This window comes from Phascolarctos cinereus, unplaced genomic scaffold, assembly GCF_003287225.1.
Source record: "Phascolarctos cinereus isolate Bilbo 61053 unplaced genomic scaffold, phaCin_HiC Scaffold_726;HRSCAF=1367, whole genome shotgun sequence".
Taxonomy (NCBI): Eukaryota; Metazoa; Chordata; class Mammalia; order Diprotodontia; family Phascolarctidae; genus Phascolarctos; species Phascolarctos cinereus.
The window spans coordinates 198,632,416-198,648,639 of NW_027556098.1; the positions used below are offsets into that span (position 1 = coordinate 198,632,416).

Below are 16,224 nucleotides of genomic sequence, written 5' to 3' on the forward strand. Positions count from 1 at the left end.
AATTATTAGTATCAAAAATAAAAGAGATGAATTCACCAATGAAGAGGAAATTAAGACAATTGTTAGGAGCTATTTAACCCAATTACATGCCAATAAATCTGATAATCTAAATGAAATTGATGAATATATGCAAAAATATAAATTACCCAGATTAACAGAAGAAATAAAATACTTAAATAATTCAATCTTACAAAAAGAAACCGATCAAACCATTAATGAACTTCCTAAGAAAAAAATTCCTAGGACCAGATGGATTCACAAGCGAATTCTTCCAAACATTTAAAGAACAATTAATCCCATTACTATATAACTATTTGGAAAATTAGGTGAAGAAGATCTACCAAATTCTTTTTATGACACAAATACATACCCAAACTATGAAGAGCCAAAAAATAGAAAGAAAATTACACACCAATTTCCATAATCAGTATTGATGTAAAAATTTTGAATGAAATACTAGCAAAGATATTACAGCTGATGGGGGCAGGGCCCAAGCCAAGATCTTCGCCCTTTGCCCCAAAGGGAATGTGACTCACAGGCCCCAGACCCTCATCTCCCTTTGAAACCCTTAGCCTTACCTTTTAATCTTATTCAGATGTGCCCTAAAACAATCTGGCTCCCTTTTGTCTATAGGCCCCAGAAAGGCCTTCTCTGGTCTCAAACTGTTCCTTATCAACTCCCCTTATCTCCTTTTGAAAGTCCTAGCCCCACCTTGATTTTGTGCAGATGTCTTTCAAGCTTCTGCCTTCCTGTTCCCTCCATTAGCTATTCCCATTGTCTATTCAATCTCTCAGACCTCCCCAATTAGAATTGTTACCTAGACCCTTTTCCCAAACCCCACCCAAAGTTACTTTAGTATTTAAGATCCACCTTGGCCCTCATTCAGATGCTGAGAACCTCTCATGCCTGCTTGTCCTCCTTATGGGTGTCACCCCGGCCTCTATGTCTTACCACTAATAAACTTTTCCTCTGGCTGAAGAAGATTTGAGTTGAATTCTTTCAGACAGGGCCCGCTACCCCGATCTTGGGGTCCCAGCACCCCAAAACTCCTAGACCTCTTCACAGCAACATATATCACAAGGATCATATCCTATGACCAGGTGACATTTATACCAAGCATGTAGGGCTGGTTTAGTACTAGGAAAACTATCAGCATGATTGACCATATCAACAACAAAACCAATAGAAATTATATGATTATCTAAATAAATGCAGAAAAAGCTTTTGACAAAACATAGCACCCATTTATATTAAAAACACTAGAGAGCATAAGAATAAATGGAACTTACTTAAAATGATGAGTAATATTTATCTAAAACCATCAGCAAGCATTATCTGTAATGGGGTTAAGCTAGGAGCCTTACCAATACAATCAGGGGTGAAGCAATGATACCCATTTCCCCCTCTATTATTTAATATTGGACTAGAAATGTTAGCTATAGCAATGAGAAGAAAAAAAAATTAAAGGAATTAGAATAGGAATGAGGAAACAAAAGTTTCAATCTGCAGATGATATGAGGTTATACTTAGAAAATCCTAGAGCATCAACTAAAAAACTACTTGAAATTATTAACAACTTTGGCAAAGTTGAGGATACAAAATAAACCCACATAAATCATCAGCATTTCTATATGTTATCAACAAAGTCCAGCAGCAAGAGATAGAAAGGGAAATTCCATTTAAAATAACTATAGACAGTATAAAATATTTGAAAGTCTACCTGCCAAGACAAACCCAGGAAGTATATGAACACATCTATGAAACATTTTTCATACAAAATCAGATCTAAACAATTGGGAAAAAATATTAATTGCTCATAAATAGGCTAAGCTAATATAATAAAAATGGCAATTCTACTGGAAATTAATCTATTTATTCAGTGCCATATGAAACTATCAAATATTATGTTGTAGGGCTAGAAAAAATAACAAAATCCATCTGGAAAAGCAAAAGCTCAAGGATAGCAAGGGAATCAATGAAAAAAAATGCTAAAGAAGGTGGTCTAGCCATATCATCTCAAACTGTATGACAAAGCAGTAATGAGCAAAACAATCTGGAACTGACTAAGAAAGGGAGTGGTGGATCAGTGGAATAGATTAGGTACAAATTACATTATAGTAAATGACCATAGTAATCTAGTGTATGATAAACCCAAGGATCCAAGCTTTTGGAACAAAAACTCATTGTTTGACAAAAACTTGTGGGGAAACTGGAAAACAGTATGGCAGAAACTAGGTATAGATCCACATATCACACAGCAAATCAAGATAAGATCAAAATGGTGACATGATTTACACATAAAGGGTGATACTACAAGCAAATTAAGAGAGCGTGGAATAGTTTATCTGTCAGATCTATGGATAAAGGAAGAATTTAGGATCAAAGAAGATGCAGAGAGCATTACAAAAATATCTTTGGGGCAAGGTGGAGTAGTTGTCAACAATTTTTAAGAGTGTAAGGGGGTCTGAGACAGAAAAGGTTTGGACTGCATTTCATGAACATTTCCTGACCTGCCCTGCCTTTCTGCCTTGGAATACAATTTTTTGGAGTCTAATTAGTCAAATCTGACCAATCGAATTTATCTAAGGGAAAAGAGGAAACCAGGAGTAGGGGATATCATCCCCACCAGTTCTCTGCTTTATTAGTGTGAATTTTAACTCTTCTTCTAACTACCATGTTTAGTTTAAGCACAAGGACTAATTACAATCCTAGATGCTTACACATCAAGAGCTTTTCTTACTAATTCTAATGTAGACACAAGTGGTTTAGGGTGGTTGGTGCCCACGCATTTTATCCCTGCATTCTAGCAGTCCATTAAAATTGTAGAATGCCTCTCTTTGCATCATTTAGGAAGGAGTCTGAAGACTCAGAGTAGGCCTGTGGCTCAGATGAAAATTTATTATTGATTCTAACACAAAAGTGAATTTTTTTCACAGAGCTATGTATTGCTTAGGACTTTGGAAATCTCAGTATTTCTATTGATACTCATATTCAAAGCTTCCTCTTAAATTACAAAGTTAAATTTAAAGTTCACAACAGGCCACCCGATTATTTGGAAAAAATTTAGGGCAGTTAAGTGTGGACCAATAATCTCAACCAGTGAAGTTCTAATCATGTTCTAATCACTCTCATCTCTATAGAAAGTATGTGTCCACTCAGTGGGACTACTCAAGACCACTGGTGTTAATGGGAGACTGAGCAATGTTCAATTTAATTCAATAAACATTTATTAAATTCTTACGATGTGCTTAGTAAGCTCTGGGTATACAAAAAGAGGCAAAAGACAGTCCCCACCCTCAAGGAACTTACAATTTCATAGGGGAGACAACATGCAAACAAATATATACAAAGCAAGTTATATATAAGATAAATAGGAAATAATAAAAAGGGGAGCAGCTAGTGGGTAAATTGCTGGGCCTGAGGTCAGGAAGACTCTTCTTAAGTTCAAATCTAGCCTCATACACTTACTATCTGTATGACCCTGGTGAAACCACTTAACCCTGTTGGCCTCAAGTCTCCTCATTTGAAAATGAGCTGTAGAAGCAAATCGAAGACCCCTCTATTATCTTTATCAAGAAACTCCAAATGGGGTCACAAAGAGTCAGACACAACTGAAAAGATTCTAAAATGCTTCAACAACAAAAGAGGGGAAGCACTGGAATTAAGAGGTGTTGGTTGTTGTTTGTCCTTCATTCTGCAAGACCACCATGACATCAGGAAGGTGATTCCACGACTTGTGCAAGTGAATTGGATTTAAGTGAGGCAGGGCTGTGCAAAGTCACCAGCCTCACTTTCTCCTCCAGAGCCACATGGGTCCAGTAACAAGATATAGATCAGGAGGACTGGAGATGCCCAGAGGGGTTGGTTAGGGAAGGCATGAAGACAAATGGCTTTAATCATTTAGAGAGGGAATCACTGACCACTCTGTCAAAAGAGATTCCCTCCCTTCCTCCCCAGCAGGTGGTGAGCAGAGGAGCCACGAAGTAGCTCCAAGTTCAGGGTCCCAGGCAGAGGGAGGCAAGGCCACCCAGAACCGCCAGCAGGTGGCTCCAACCGGACAATCCTCACGCCCAAGCCAGCAAGAAAAGAGGGAGGGGCCAGGGAAAGGTGGGAAGACATAATTGCGCGCTCCCGCTCTGCGCAGCCGCAGCCCTAGCTCAGCGCCACACAGCCCCTGGACAACTAGCCCAGCACGCCCGCTCGTGGTTGTCTTGGGAACCAGTCGGCCTCTGCCGCCGAATCCCGGCCTGGGGCCTGCGACAGGGCGGCTGCTGTCGGAGGAGAAGCTGCAGCGATGCCTCGTGGCCTCGGCTGCGGCGGCGGAGGCGGGCGGGGGTCCGAGAGGTGGCGCCGGTGTGTGAGCTACTGCCTGGAGAGGCACCAGGACCAGGCCCTGAGCAGCCATATGTACCTGCTGCGGGAGACGGGCCCCACCGGCTTCCTGCTGAGCGAGGACGAGCCCAGCGGCTGCAGCTATCGCGTAACCGCCGCCCCCGGGTGGGAGCGGACCCCGACCCCGACCTCTCCCCAGAAAACCAAACCAAGTTCCTTCTCCTGGTGTGGGCTCCGGGCCCGGCCCCTGCGGCCCCTCGGGCATCCTGAGAGCTGCAGAATTGAGAGCTGGGGTGACCTGTGCCCTTTATGTTTGTGTAAATGGCGATAATTAGACACACCTTGATAGCCTGGTGACTCGCCTGCTTGAAAATTCAGTGGTAGTGGTTACGCTTCGAATAATTAGCTGCCGTGCATATAGCATTTTAAGGTTTGCAGAGCGTTTTTTAGAAATATTTTATTTTATCCTCACAACAACCCTGGCAGGTAGGTGCTATTATTATCCCATTTTGCAGATCAGGAAACTGAGGCAGACAGAGGGGTTTGCCCAGGATCACAGTGTCTGAGACTAGATTTGAACTCAAGTCTTCCTGAATCCAGGTATCCACTCCATCACTTAGCTGCCAAATGAATATCTTCAAATTCTGGTCTTGATTCCATGTCCAGCGTTTTCACATGAGGAAACTTAGGCACAGAAAGCTTAAGTTCAAGGTCACAGCGCTAGTAAGAGTCTGAGGCAGGATTTGAAAAAAGGTCTTTCTCACTCCCAAGGCCTGAATTCTATCCATATTATTGCCGTACTACTTCCACCTACCTTTTACTAAGAGCCCATATTTTAAGGACAATCTCTGCAGTTCTTCCACCTTCTGCTTAGTTTAGGAACTACAATTTCCTCATAAAAAGTCTTTCCCAAAAAAAAGTTATTAGAAAATGAATTTTGTTAGAACCATTATTTGTGAAAAATCTATCAGTTTTTCATTGTAGTACATACAAGTCTTTATTTTCTTTGAAATATTCTTAATGCTGACAGGTTGCCTTGGATTCAGAAAGATCTGGGTTCAGTTCTTGCTTCTGAAACCTCCTAATTGTGAGCAGAGGAAAGTCACTTAACCTCTTATAACTCTCAAACGTTGTATACTGAGAGCTTTTGTCAATCTGCTTTGCTGGAGGGAATTTCCAGAGTCCACTCTTATTCATGAAGTCACAGATCTGTACAAAACATGTATTCTTAGCTGATTTTTGAAAGTGTCCACTTCAAAATTGGAAAATTATAAAAGCATGCATTTTAATAAATATAAATCCAGCTCATTAATGAATTTCTCACAGGTATATTTTGTTGCTTATTAAAAAAAACGGTTCTTTGAGGAGATTGTATAAGCAACAGTGTATCTACTCTTTGAACTCCTAATAAAAGAATAGGGAGAGGGAATTAATTCCCAGGTGAAGAACCTGCCTCTAACAGTGCAGATCTTTCCCACTTCTGCAACTTGTTGTAAGAGAGTTGCCTAGAGCACTGACAGGTTAAGTGTCTTGTCCAGGATCACACAGCCATTATGTGTCAGAGCAGACTTGAACCCAGGTCTTACTGGCTTCTCAGCTTACTTAGCTCACTTAGAGGTGTCAAACATGGAACCTGCAGCCACATGTTGCCATGTTGCCCATGACATTCCCAGAGGTGATCAAACCAGATTAAAATGTGATTCCTAGCTTGTTTTAATGTGTTAATGCATTTTTTTAAAGATATGTAAATGTGTGTTTTTCTAAGTCAATATGCAGTCCATAGCCTTTTGTAAGGTTTAGTGGCCCATGTTGCTATTTGAGTTTTGACACCATTACATTACAGCACAAGGCCTTGCCTATTAGGTTAGATATAAGTAGAACTTTTTGACAGTATTGTTAAATACTATGGTAGAAAGAATATTGAGTTTGGAATTGGAATGTCCAGGATCATTCCCTGTCCTGCTATTTAATACTTATGTGTCCTTGAGCAAACTACTTCTCTGGGCCTCAGTCGTCTCTTCAGTAAAGTGAGGATGGTATACTAGTTGATCTCCAAATTCTGAATCCTGTGATTTCCTAAGCAATGGGCATGAGCTTTCATTTTTAAAGAAAACTTTAAAAAAAATGTTTCTACCTGCCCAAAATGTAAAGACAACCTACTTGAAAACAGAATATGCTAGATTAGGGAGTTGCCCGCCTTTTCTGAAGAACTACTTTTGATTTCTTCAGTGTTACCACTTTGCTGGGTATATTGTTACACTGCAGATTGCTGATGCAACTTCTGCATCAGACCCTAACAGCAGTAGCTGGCTTTTAATTGGACCACATAAAATTGACCAGTAAATTATGATTGACCTATTGGGAATGCTTGCAGTAGATGCCTTGAACAAATTTCTTCTAGCCCCAAAACATGCCCTATTTCTTTTTCTCTAACAATACTGATGATTAATTACAATTATGATTTTAAAATGTAAGTATTTTTCTTTAAAAGGTTTTTCTTGGAGATCCTCACACATGTAGCTGTTCCACATTTCTGAAAGGAAATGATCTTTGTAAGCATATCTGTTGGTAAGTGATTTAGTGTGCCAGGTCTACCACAAACAAGTTTCTCAAGGCCACATGTCTGTAATTTGCCTTTTCAGTATTTTGAACATTACTAGATTAAGAGTCATTGGTATTAAAACAGATAAAATTACTTTAACCAATTTTTTTCTCTTATTTAATCCTGCTATGTTGAGTAATACTTAGAAAGTAAAGGGGAATCTACTACAAATTTTGGAACATGATGTGGTTATATTAGATATATTTGTAATGTATGTGGTAAAATATTACTGTTCATATCTACGAATATTGACTTTCCTGATTTTTATGAAATAATAGAGAGAAATTGAAATGTGAACTACAAATCTAAAGCCTCGCTGACCTATATCACTAAGTTATTAAGAACAAATTCAAAGAATCATAGAATGCAGAGATTGTCTAGTTCAACCACCTTCCATTTTATAGTTGAGCAAATTCAAAGGATTATTACTTCTTAATCATTTTGTCCTACAGTCTCAAAGACCTGTGTCTTTCCAAGTATAAACAGAGGAATAAAAAATATCCTCCCCCTTCTGGTATTCTTTCCTATGAGCCAAGAATAAAAGGACTCCTTTATCCTTCCCCCCTGCACACACACACACACACACACACACACACACACACACACACACACACAATGAATAGCTGGCCTGTCAGTGTGAAGGAATATAAACAGGATTCTCTGGAAGTATATATCCTATAGAATTAGAGCTTTCTTTTAAAGACTCTTTTTTTGCAAGGAATTCCGTGTGTGTGTGCACGCATACATATAAACACATATATATGCATATGTGTATTATATGTACATATATGTATATGTGCATATATGTTTATAAGGAATTCTATATATGTGTATATATATCATATTTCTATTTTAATCTCCTTAGCCAGTTTTTAACTAAATTCAATTTACCTTACTCTGCTATCAATCAAAAAATATGTATATATGTAACCTGTGGGCCAGTGCCCCAAGTTCTGTACTTTTATGGGGCAAGTTTAAGCTTGAGGGCTGACATTCCTCCCGGGGTGGGGGGGGAGCTGAACATAGCTTTTGACACTTCTCTTGAAAGCTGGCATTCAGGAACTCCTGTCACTTAGCCCCATGGTTCTCTTCTTCGTTGCTGCCATCTCAGCCTGAGGATCTATGCCACTGCGTCTCCATCCCTGGAACCAGTAACTTGGGGTCTAAGAACTCTTATTTTGGACCTCATGAAAGAGTGTGTACAACCTAAATGAGCCATTAGCAGTTCATGGAGTATGGTTATGGACATGCTACCACTCCTATCACTACTCTATTACCCAGGTTTTATCTTCTGTCTCTGCTTCTGTCTGTTCTCTGGTCTGTATGCAGCTTTTTGGGAACCTCTCTAAAGAATAGACTCTACAATTCACTCTTTTTGTGACAGGCCTAACACAAAATGGTAACTTCACTGTCTGAGACAATCAGTTCATTCATAGTTCCAAGGCTTAACATGCATCATCTTCAGTGAAATAGTAATAGTTATGTCTGGTAGAGGTCTCCTAATTCTATCCTAGGTTGTCAGTGGGCACACCCAAACACTAAGTTGATCTGGGAACTGCCACATACATACACAAATAGATACACACACACACACACACACACACACACATGCATATGTATAAGGCAGCCAGGTGGTACAGTGGATAGAATGCCAGGCCTGGGGGATTCATCTTCCTGAGTTCAAATCTGGCCTCAGACACTTACTAGCTGTGTGACCCTGGGCAAATCACTTAACTCTGTTTGCCTCAGTTTCCTCATCTGTAAAACTGAGCTGGAGAAGGAAATGGCAAACCACTCCCATGTCTTTGCCAAGAAAGCTCCAAATGGGATCACAAAGAGTCAAACACTACTGAAAATGACTGAACAACAGCAAATAAATGTGTGTGTGTGTGTGTGTGTATACATACATGGATTTATAGGTATATGCATATATATACACATAAAGTTATACTGTTGTATAATATTGTATATTATAAAATAAACTTAAGTGACTTCAAAATATTGAAAGTAATGAAGTAAATATTTTTAGAATTCCTTTTCTTCAAAAATCTTGTAATTGAGAAAAGTATTGCCTGCATATGTACATGTGTTTTTATGCTTTAGTTACCTTTAGTGTTATAGATAGTATTGTTGTTTTTTCTTTCATTGTTCTAATGAGTCAATATCCTCTTTGTACAAGGAATTATACTGGTCCTATCACAATATTGTTGCTGTTTTACAATTTATTCAATCTCTACCTCCAGTTATTTGTTTTATGACCTTCTGCAAAGCTAGGAAGCCAGACGTTGCGTCTTGAGTTTTAAGATTTCATCTTACTGCCCTGCTTTGAATCTTTTGAATGGAATACATAATCATAATCTTAAATAGAGAGATTCCTAGACCTAAATAAGTAACATATCTATTAATTTTTAAATGAAAAATTGTATTTCATAATCACTGGTAAAATTGAACATATATTTTGCTTAATACTAATGTGAAATTTGTGGGAAGAAAGCTATTTGTTATACCAGAAGAATTTTATCATTTAATCTAAGGAAGGCCTGATGATTCTTTCAATATTTAGCTTTCTTTATACCCCTGTAATTATAACTATAACCCACAAAAGTTATGTAGAATCCTCCAGGCAAATCTATTTCCTATAAATTTGCTTCTCTTTTCATTTACTTATACAAATGACCTTTCTCCATATTGCTTAGTTTGAAAGAACTAAATTGTTGCTCAAGCAGTTAAACAATTAATTAGTTTTAAAGGTATACTTTCTACCACTCTTATACTTAAATAGTATACATTTATTAATACTTTCTCTATCCTAACATTAGGATGATATTATATAACTAATTACTTTTAAGCTTTAAAATATTTAGTCAGTCTTTAACTTTTTTCCTTTCAATTTGTCTAATTGTGGATTAGGATATTATTGAAAAAATTCAAGCTTCCAAGAAATCATGAATGTAAGTATCCTTAGTGATATCTGAGATTCATATATTTAAGAATTTTGAATTTAGGAAGTTTTAATAAATTCATTTATGAAAATTTGAAGTATAAATATATTCCAAATGGCAGAAACTCTATAACTTTTCCTTTACATTCCCTGACACACATAACACACTGCCAACTATTTGTAGCACAAATTATTACTTTACATAATGGAATTCTTTCACGATCTTTAAGTAAAAAAGTGCTTTGTATGCTGTCTTAAATCCAAAGCATCTTTTAAACGTAAAGTACCTTTTGCTTGGTCAATGATTGAACAGGTGGGACTTTATCAATGTTTGCTAAACTGTTTCACTGTTCATATATAAAACTTTTTGTTGGAAGATGCATGTAGAATGAAATTTTGTTTCATTATCTGTTTAGAATGCAGAAATGGGCAGCTAATTTAATGATAGAAAATGTCATTCAAAAATGTTTATTGACTGAAATTATTGGCCTCATGCAAAAGATGATGTTTTTAAAAGTGAAATACTTTGTTGCTTTGCTTGAAGTCATGAAGGTACATCAGTACCTCAAACAAAAATGCCTCTTCCTGTCCTTAATAACTGTTAAATAAAAAGGTGGCTTTTAGAGGGAAACTTCTTTTGCAAAGCAGTAGTTACTTGGCTAATAGCATGATCTGTTCTGTCTCTGTATCCACTTACAGATCATTCCACTGCTCCCTTAACATTCTCCCAACACTGTTCTCAGCCTTCTCTTTTTTCTACTCCAAAAACCTACTTCATAAGTTTGTTTGCAGGGAAGGTACTTTGTAGATATAAAACAGCCTATAAATGTAAGTTCATGTTATCATCGTTGTCACTGAAAAACTCAGTGCATTCTGACTTTAACTATCATTTCCATGCACATAACGGCCTAGTCAGTTTGTTCAGCTCTTGACCTCCAGATTCCCATTGCCAGCTATCTACTCCACATCCTATTTGTATGTCTAACACCTTGAAAGGATAGATTATGTATATTGTAAAATAAGGTTTAACATCTCCAAAATAGATCACATTGTTTCATTCCAAAACCACCTCCTCAGCCTAATTTCCTTATTTCAGTCAACAGTACCACACTTCTCTGTCATCAATGGATTTAACCTGGAAGTTAATTTTTTTTTTTGTCACATGACTTGTATTTGATCAAGTCAACTCTTTTTGATTATATTTCCAGAATGTCTGTCCTATTCTTCCCCTCTGTATTATTGCTACTACTATTACCCCTTTACTGCAATATCACCATTGGCCTGCTAAGCTTTTGACAAGCCCTCAGTCTTCTTCCAATAAGATTAATCTCCCTAATGCACATCTTTGATTATATCAACTACTTTACTCTAAAACCTTCAATGGCATTCAAAGGTCTCCACATTCTAGCTCCAAACAGCTTTATCTAACCTCAAGTCAAGCTGAACATGTGTCCTGAATATTTCCTATATTCTCCCATTTCCGTGCCTTTTTTCATGCGGTGGCTGAAAAGTAGTTTCCTTGTCTCATCAGATAAAACCTATCAACCTGACCAACCTAGATGTCCCTTCATCCACAATGCCTTCCCTGATTCTCCTTAAAAGAGATCTCTCTGTCCTATAAAACCTCTCTTCTGCACTTAATGCTTCCTGCTTTGTATTCTGATTTTTCATGTACATATCACCCTTACTAGATAATAATCATGAGGTTAGGAACTATTTCTTATTCAACTTATTCATCATATAGTGCCTTCTGCTTGCTTAATGAGTAATTATTGAATAAAGTAAATTATGTGAGCTGTATCACATTTTTATATTAACATGTATTTGTAGGTGAATTCGAAGTAACTAGAATAATAATATTTTTTAAAAATCAAAAGTTTCTCAATTAAGACATAATTTATAAACAGCAGATATTTTCTAATCAATAAAGGAAAAAAAATCCTGAGTTGTAGCCAATTCATCTTAGAATTAGTTAGCTATTATAGTATATCTCTTCTCCACTTCTCAGCTTAAACTCAAAAAAACTTTTGTAACCAATGCCTCCACTTCTCTTTTTACCCTCTTCAGAATCCTCTGCAATCTAGCTTCCAAACTCATCTTTCAACTGAATTGTCATCTTCAGTGTTACCAAGGATCTCTTAATTGTCAAATTGAATGGTGTTTTTTCAATCTTTATCTTTCTTGACTTGTCTGTAATATTTGACATTGGTAATCACCTCATTCCCAGTAAAAACCTCTGGGTTTTCATGGTTCTTACAGTTTTCCTACCATGAGAAGGTCTGGTAGTTCATTCTCAGTCGCTTTTGCTAGATCTTGACCTTTGTCACGGTCACTAACTGAGTATCCTGCAGGGCTCTGTTTTGGGTCTTCTACTCTCATACTTGATGATTTCAGCTCCCATAGATTCAGTTATCTCTATGTGTATCAATCCAGCATAGTCTCCTTCCTGACCCCTAGTCCCACATCACCAACTGCCTGTTAGACATTTCAAAGCAGATGTCCCATATGGATCTCATACTCATCATATTAAAATTCATATAATTATCTTTTTCCACAAACCCTCCCCTTTTCTGAATTTCCCTATTACTTTTAAGAGCCCCACCATCCTTTCAGCCAGATTCTCAACCTCAATGTCAACTTCAACTACTCTGTCTCATTAACCTAATATATCCAGTTTAGTTGTAACATCTTGTGATTTCTTTTTTTTTTCCTTGCAAGGCAATTGGGGTTAAGTGACTTGCCCAGGGTCACACAGCTAGTGAGTATTATGTGTTTGAGGTCAGATTTGAACTCAGGTGCTCCTAAATCCAGGGCCACTGCTCTATCTACTGCACCACCTAGTTGCCCCATGATTTCTTTATCTACATTATCTCTCACATATATTCTCTTCTCTCCCTTCACACAGTCATCTACCTGGTTGAAGCCCACATCACCTTTCACCTACACTACTGTGATAGCCCCATAATTGGTCTTCCTGATAGGTTTCTCCCACTCCTTTCCATCCTCAATTCAGCTGCCAAAGAAATTTATCTGAAGCACAGATCTGACTATGTCATACCCTTGATCAGTAAACTCTAGTGGCTTCCTTTCCCTCCAGGCTCAAATATGAAATCTTTTGTTTGGCATTTAAAGTTTCTCACAACCTGGTCTCTTTCTGTCTTTCCATTTCTTTTCTAGAAACACATTACTCCCATATGCATACTCTACAGTTCAGCCATCCTACCTCACATAGTTCCCTGCCTTTGCACTAACTGTTCCCCATTCCTAGAAAGCTCTTCGTCTTCATACTTAATGCTTAGCTTTCTTGGCTTCCTTCAAGACTCAACTTAAATTCTGCTTTCTGCTAGTCTTTCTGTTCCTCCCATCTCCCTTCCTCCATAATATCTTCCCTGGGAGTGCCTTCTTCTCTAAGATTGCCTTCCATCTGCTCTAGGTATCCTGCATGTACTTAGTTGATAACATGTTCTCTCCCCCATTAGAATGTGAGTTTATTGAGATCAGGAACTGTTTTTGCCTTTCTTTTTATCCCTAATTCTGAGTACAGTGCCTAGCACATAGTAAGTGCTTACTATATGCTTGTTCATTGATGAATCAGTAGTTTTCTTTAGCTTTTTAATGGATATAATCTTGCTTGTCTCATACTAGAAAAGGAAGATTATAATTGCAAAGAAGTAAACAAAATATAAATGTTAGTTGATATTGAAAAAGTATAATTTCTGCTAAAATGATCATTCCTCTTTTCAGTGATTCATTTTCTGTGAACTAGCATAAGACTTTGTACATGTTTCATTAGGCATTGTGGAGAAATCCAAAAGAAATAGAGGGCTTAGTTTATTTACACAGTGCTTATAATCTAAGTGAAAGAAAAATACATAGGTAACTTGTATGGGTTCAATGATATCTTGTAAGCTATGTCCCTGAGCCCTAAGGAGAAATGTGTTTAGATCTAAGAAAGCTAAGTAGGTAGAGCTTACTAAGAGGAAAAGTCAAGGCCTGTGCTCAAATCCCAGCTCTGCCATTTACTACCTGTGTGAATTTGGGCAAGTAGCTTAATTTTTCTAGGACTCAGTTTCCACATCATAAAAAGAGAGGGTTGGACTAGAAAGCTTGAGAAGTCTCTTTTAACTCTAAATATATGATCCTATGATCTATAACTTCAAAATTGGGATATATTCGTTTCTTATAGTGTGTTCAAATTTTTCCGTTTATTGTACATAGGTTCCCAAAGTAGGCAATACTGCCCCCTGGGGGAGCTGAAACGATCTGAGGGGCAGTAAAAAACCTCAGATGCTGCAAATTAAAAACAAACAAACAAAGAAACAGAACATTAAAGGATGAAAGAAAGTAGATTTCCAGAGGAGGAGGAAGGCAGTTGGGGATAGAGGGCTGAGTAATTTTTTTTTTAACGGGGATGGTATGCCAAATAAGTTTGGGAACCTCTGTATGAGTTATCTTCCTATCCATTCATTAAGTAATTCTTTTGTTAATTTATATGCTTCTGCATTTCTGCTATTCCTGAGTCTTTTTTCTTTTTTTCTTTTATTAATTTATTTTGATTTATCAACAATGACTTCCATATTCTTTTCAGTTGAAAATTTTCCTCCCCCTTACTCCCCCCCCCCCTCCCCAAGACAGCACACAATCTGATACAGGCTTTACATTTACATTCCTATTAAACATATTTTCACATTAGTGAAGTTGTAAGTAACAATTAAAACCAATAGGAGGAACCATCAGAAAGATGAAACAAAACTCAACAGAAGGTAAAAATAAGTGATAGCTATTCAGCTTCCATAGTTCTTTCTTTGGATGTGGACAGCATTTTCCATCACGAGGCCTCTGGAGATGTCTTAGATCCTTGTAACGTTGAGAAGGGTTCAGTTTAACAATATTGGTCATCGCATGACATGGCTGTGTTATTGTGTACAAAGTCCTCTTGGTTCTGCTCACTTCACTCAGCATCAGACCATATAAGTCTTTCCAGGTTTTTCTGAAGTCAGCCTGTTCGCTGAGAAAAAAGTATATTCCTTTCTATTCCCATTCAGTGTTCTCCAGAGGTCTCTCATACATAACTTTTCTAATGTTCTATTCACCTCCTTAACATCTTTCTTGTTTATTTTGTGGTTAGATTTATCTAGTGCAGAGAGGGGGAGGTTCAGGTCCCCCACTAGTATAGTTTTGCTGTCTGTTTCTTCCTGTAATTCCCTGAACTTCTCCTCTAAGAATTTGGATGCTGTACTATTTGGTGCATATATGTTTAGTAATGATTTTACTTCATTGTCTATGGTGCCTTTTAGCAGGATGTGGTTTCCTTCCTTATCTCTTTTGATTAGATCTGTTTTTGCTTTTGCTTTGTCTGAGATCAGGATTGCTGCCCCTGCTTTTTTTACTTCAGCTGAAGCACAATATATTCTGCTCCAGCCTTTTACCTTTACCCTATATGTGTCACTCTTTTTCAAATGTGTTTCCTGTATACAACATGTTGTAGGATTATGGTTTTTAATCCATTCTGCAGTCCGTTTCCGTTTTATGGGAGAGTTCATCCCATTCACATTCACAGTTACAATTACTGTGTCTTTTTCTCCATCCTTTTTTCCCCCATTTATGCTTTTCTTTCTCCTTTTTCCTTTCCCCACTTCACTAGTGTTTTGCTTTTGACCACCGCCTCCTTCAGTCCCTTCTCCCTTTTATTATCCCTTTCCCTTTTCTTCCCCTTTACTCTTACTGCTTTTTCCCCTCCCTTCTTTCCCCCCCTCTCTTTTTTCCCGCCTCCCTTTTCTTTCCCCTTTTCCCTCCTACTGCCTATAGGGCAAGTTAGATTTCTATACCTAACTGATTGTGTCATGCCCTTCTTGAGCCAAATCTGATGACAGTAAGGTTCAAACAATGCTCACCCCCCTCCCTTCTTTCCCTCTGCTGTAACAGAATTTTGTGTCTTTTCCTATAATGTAATTTACCCTTGTCTGCCTCCTCCTTTCTCAGTACATTTTCTAAGATCAGATTGATCCACTTATTTGGATCCATTTAACCCACTTCATTAGATTTTTTTTATCATTACATCAAAGTCAACTAATATCCACCCTTTTTATGTATACTCCTTTAACAGTACAGTTCTCAAGAGTTGTAAGTATCATATTCCCTTGTAGGGGTGTAAACAGCCCCACCCTTATTAACAACATATTGTGTCTTTCTGTCCCATTTACCTTTTTATGTCCTTCTTGAGTCCTGTAGTTGAAGATCAAATTTTTTGTTGAACTGTGGTCTTTTTATCAGGAAAGTTTGGAAGTCCCCTATTTCATTGAATATCTATCTTCTCCCTTGAAAAATGATGCTCATTTTTGCTGGGTAA

General features: G+C 37.7%; 1 protein-coding gene across 1 annotated transcript in view; it reads left to right on the top strand.

Annotated features, from left to right (window-relative positions):
* Positions 1-4,168: 4,168 nt before the first annotated feature.
* The window catches only part of ZSWIM2 (zinc finger SWIM-type containing 2), a 37,176-nt gene continuing 25,120 nt past the window's right edge, over positions 4,169-16,224 (top strand). The window contains exons 1-3 of the mRNA XM_020977552.2: positions 4,169-4,480; positions 6,824-6,900; positions 9,845-9,885. Of these exons, the coding sequence (XP_020833211.1) occupies positions 4,295-4,480; positions 6,824-6,900; positions 9,845-9,885 (304 nt within the window). The 5' untranslated portion in view covers positions 4,169-4,294. The remainder of the gene's footprint in view (positions 4,481-6,823; positions 6,901-9,844; positions 9,886-16,224) is intronic.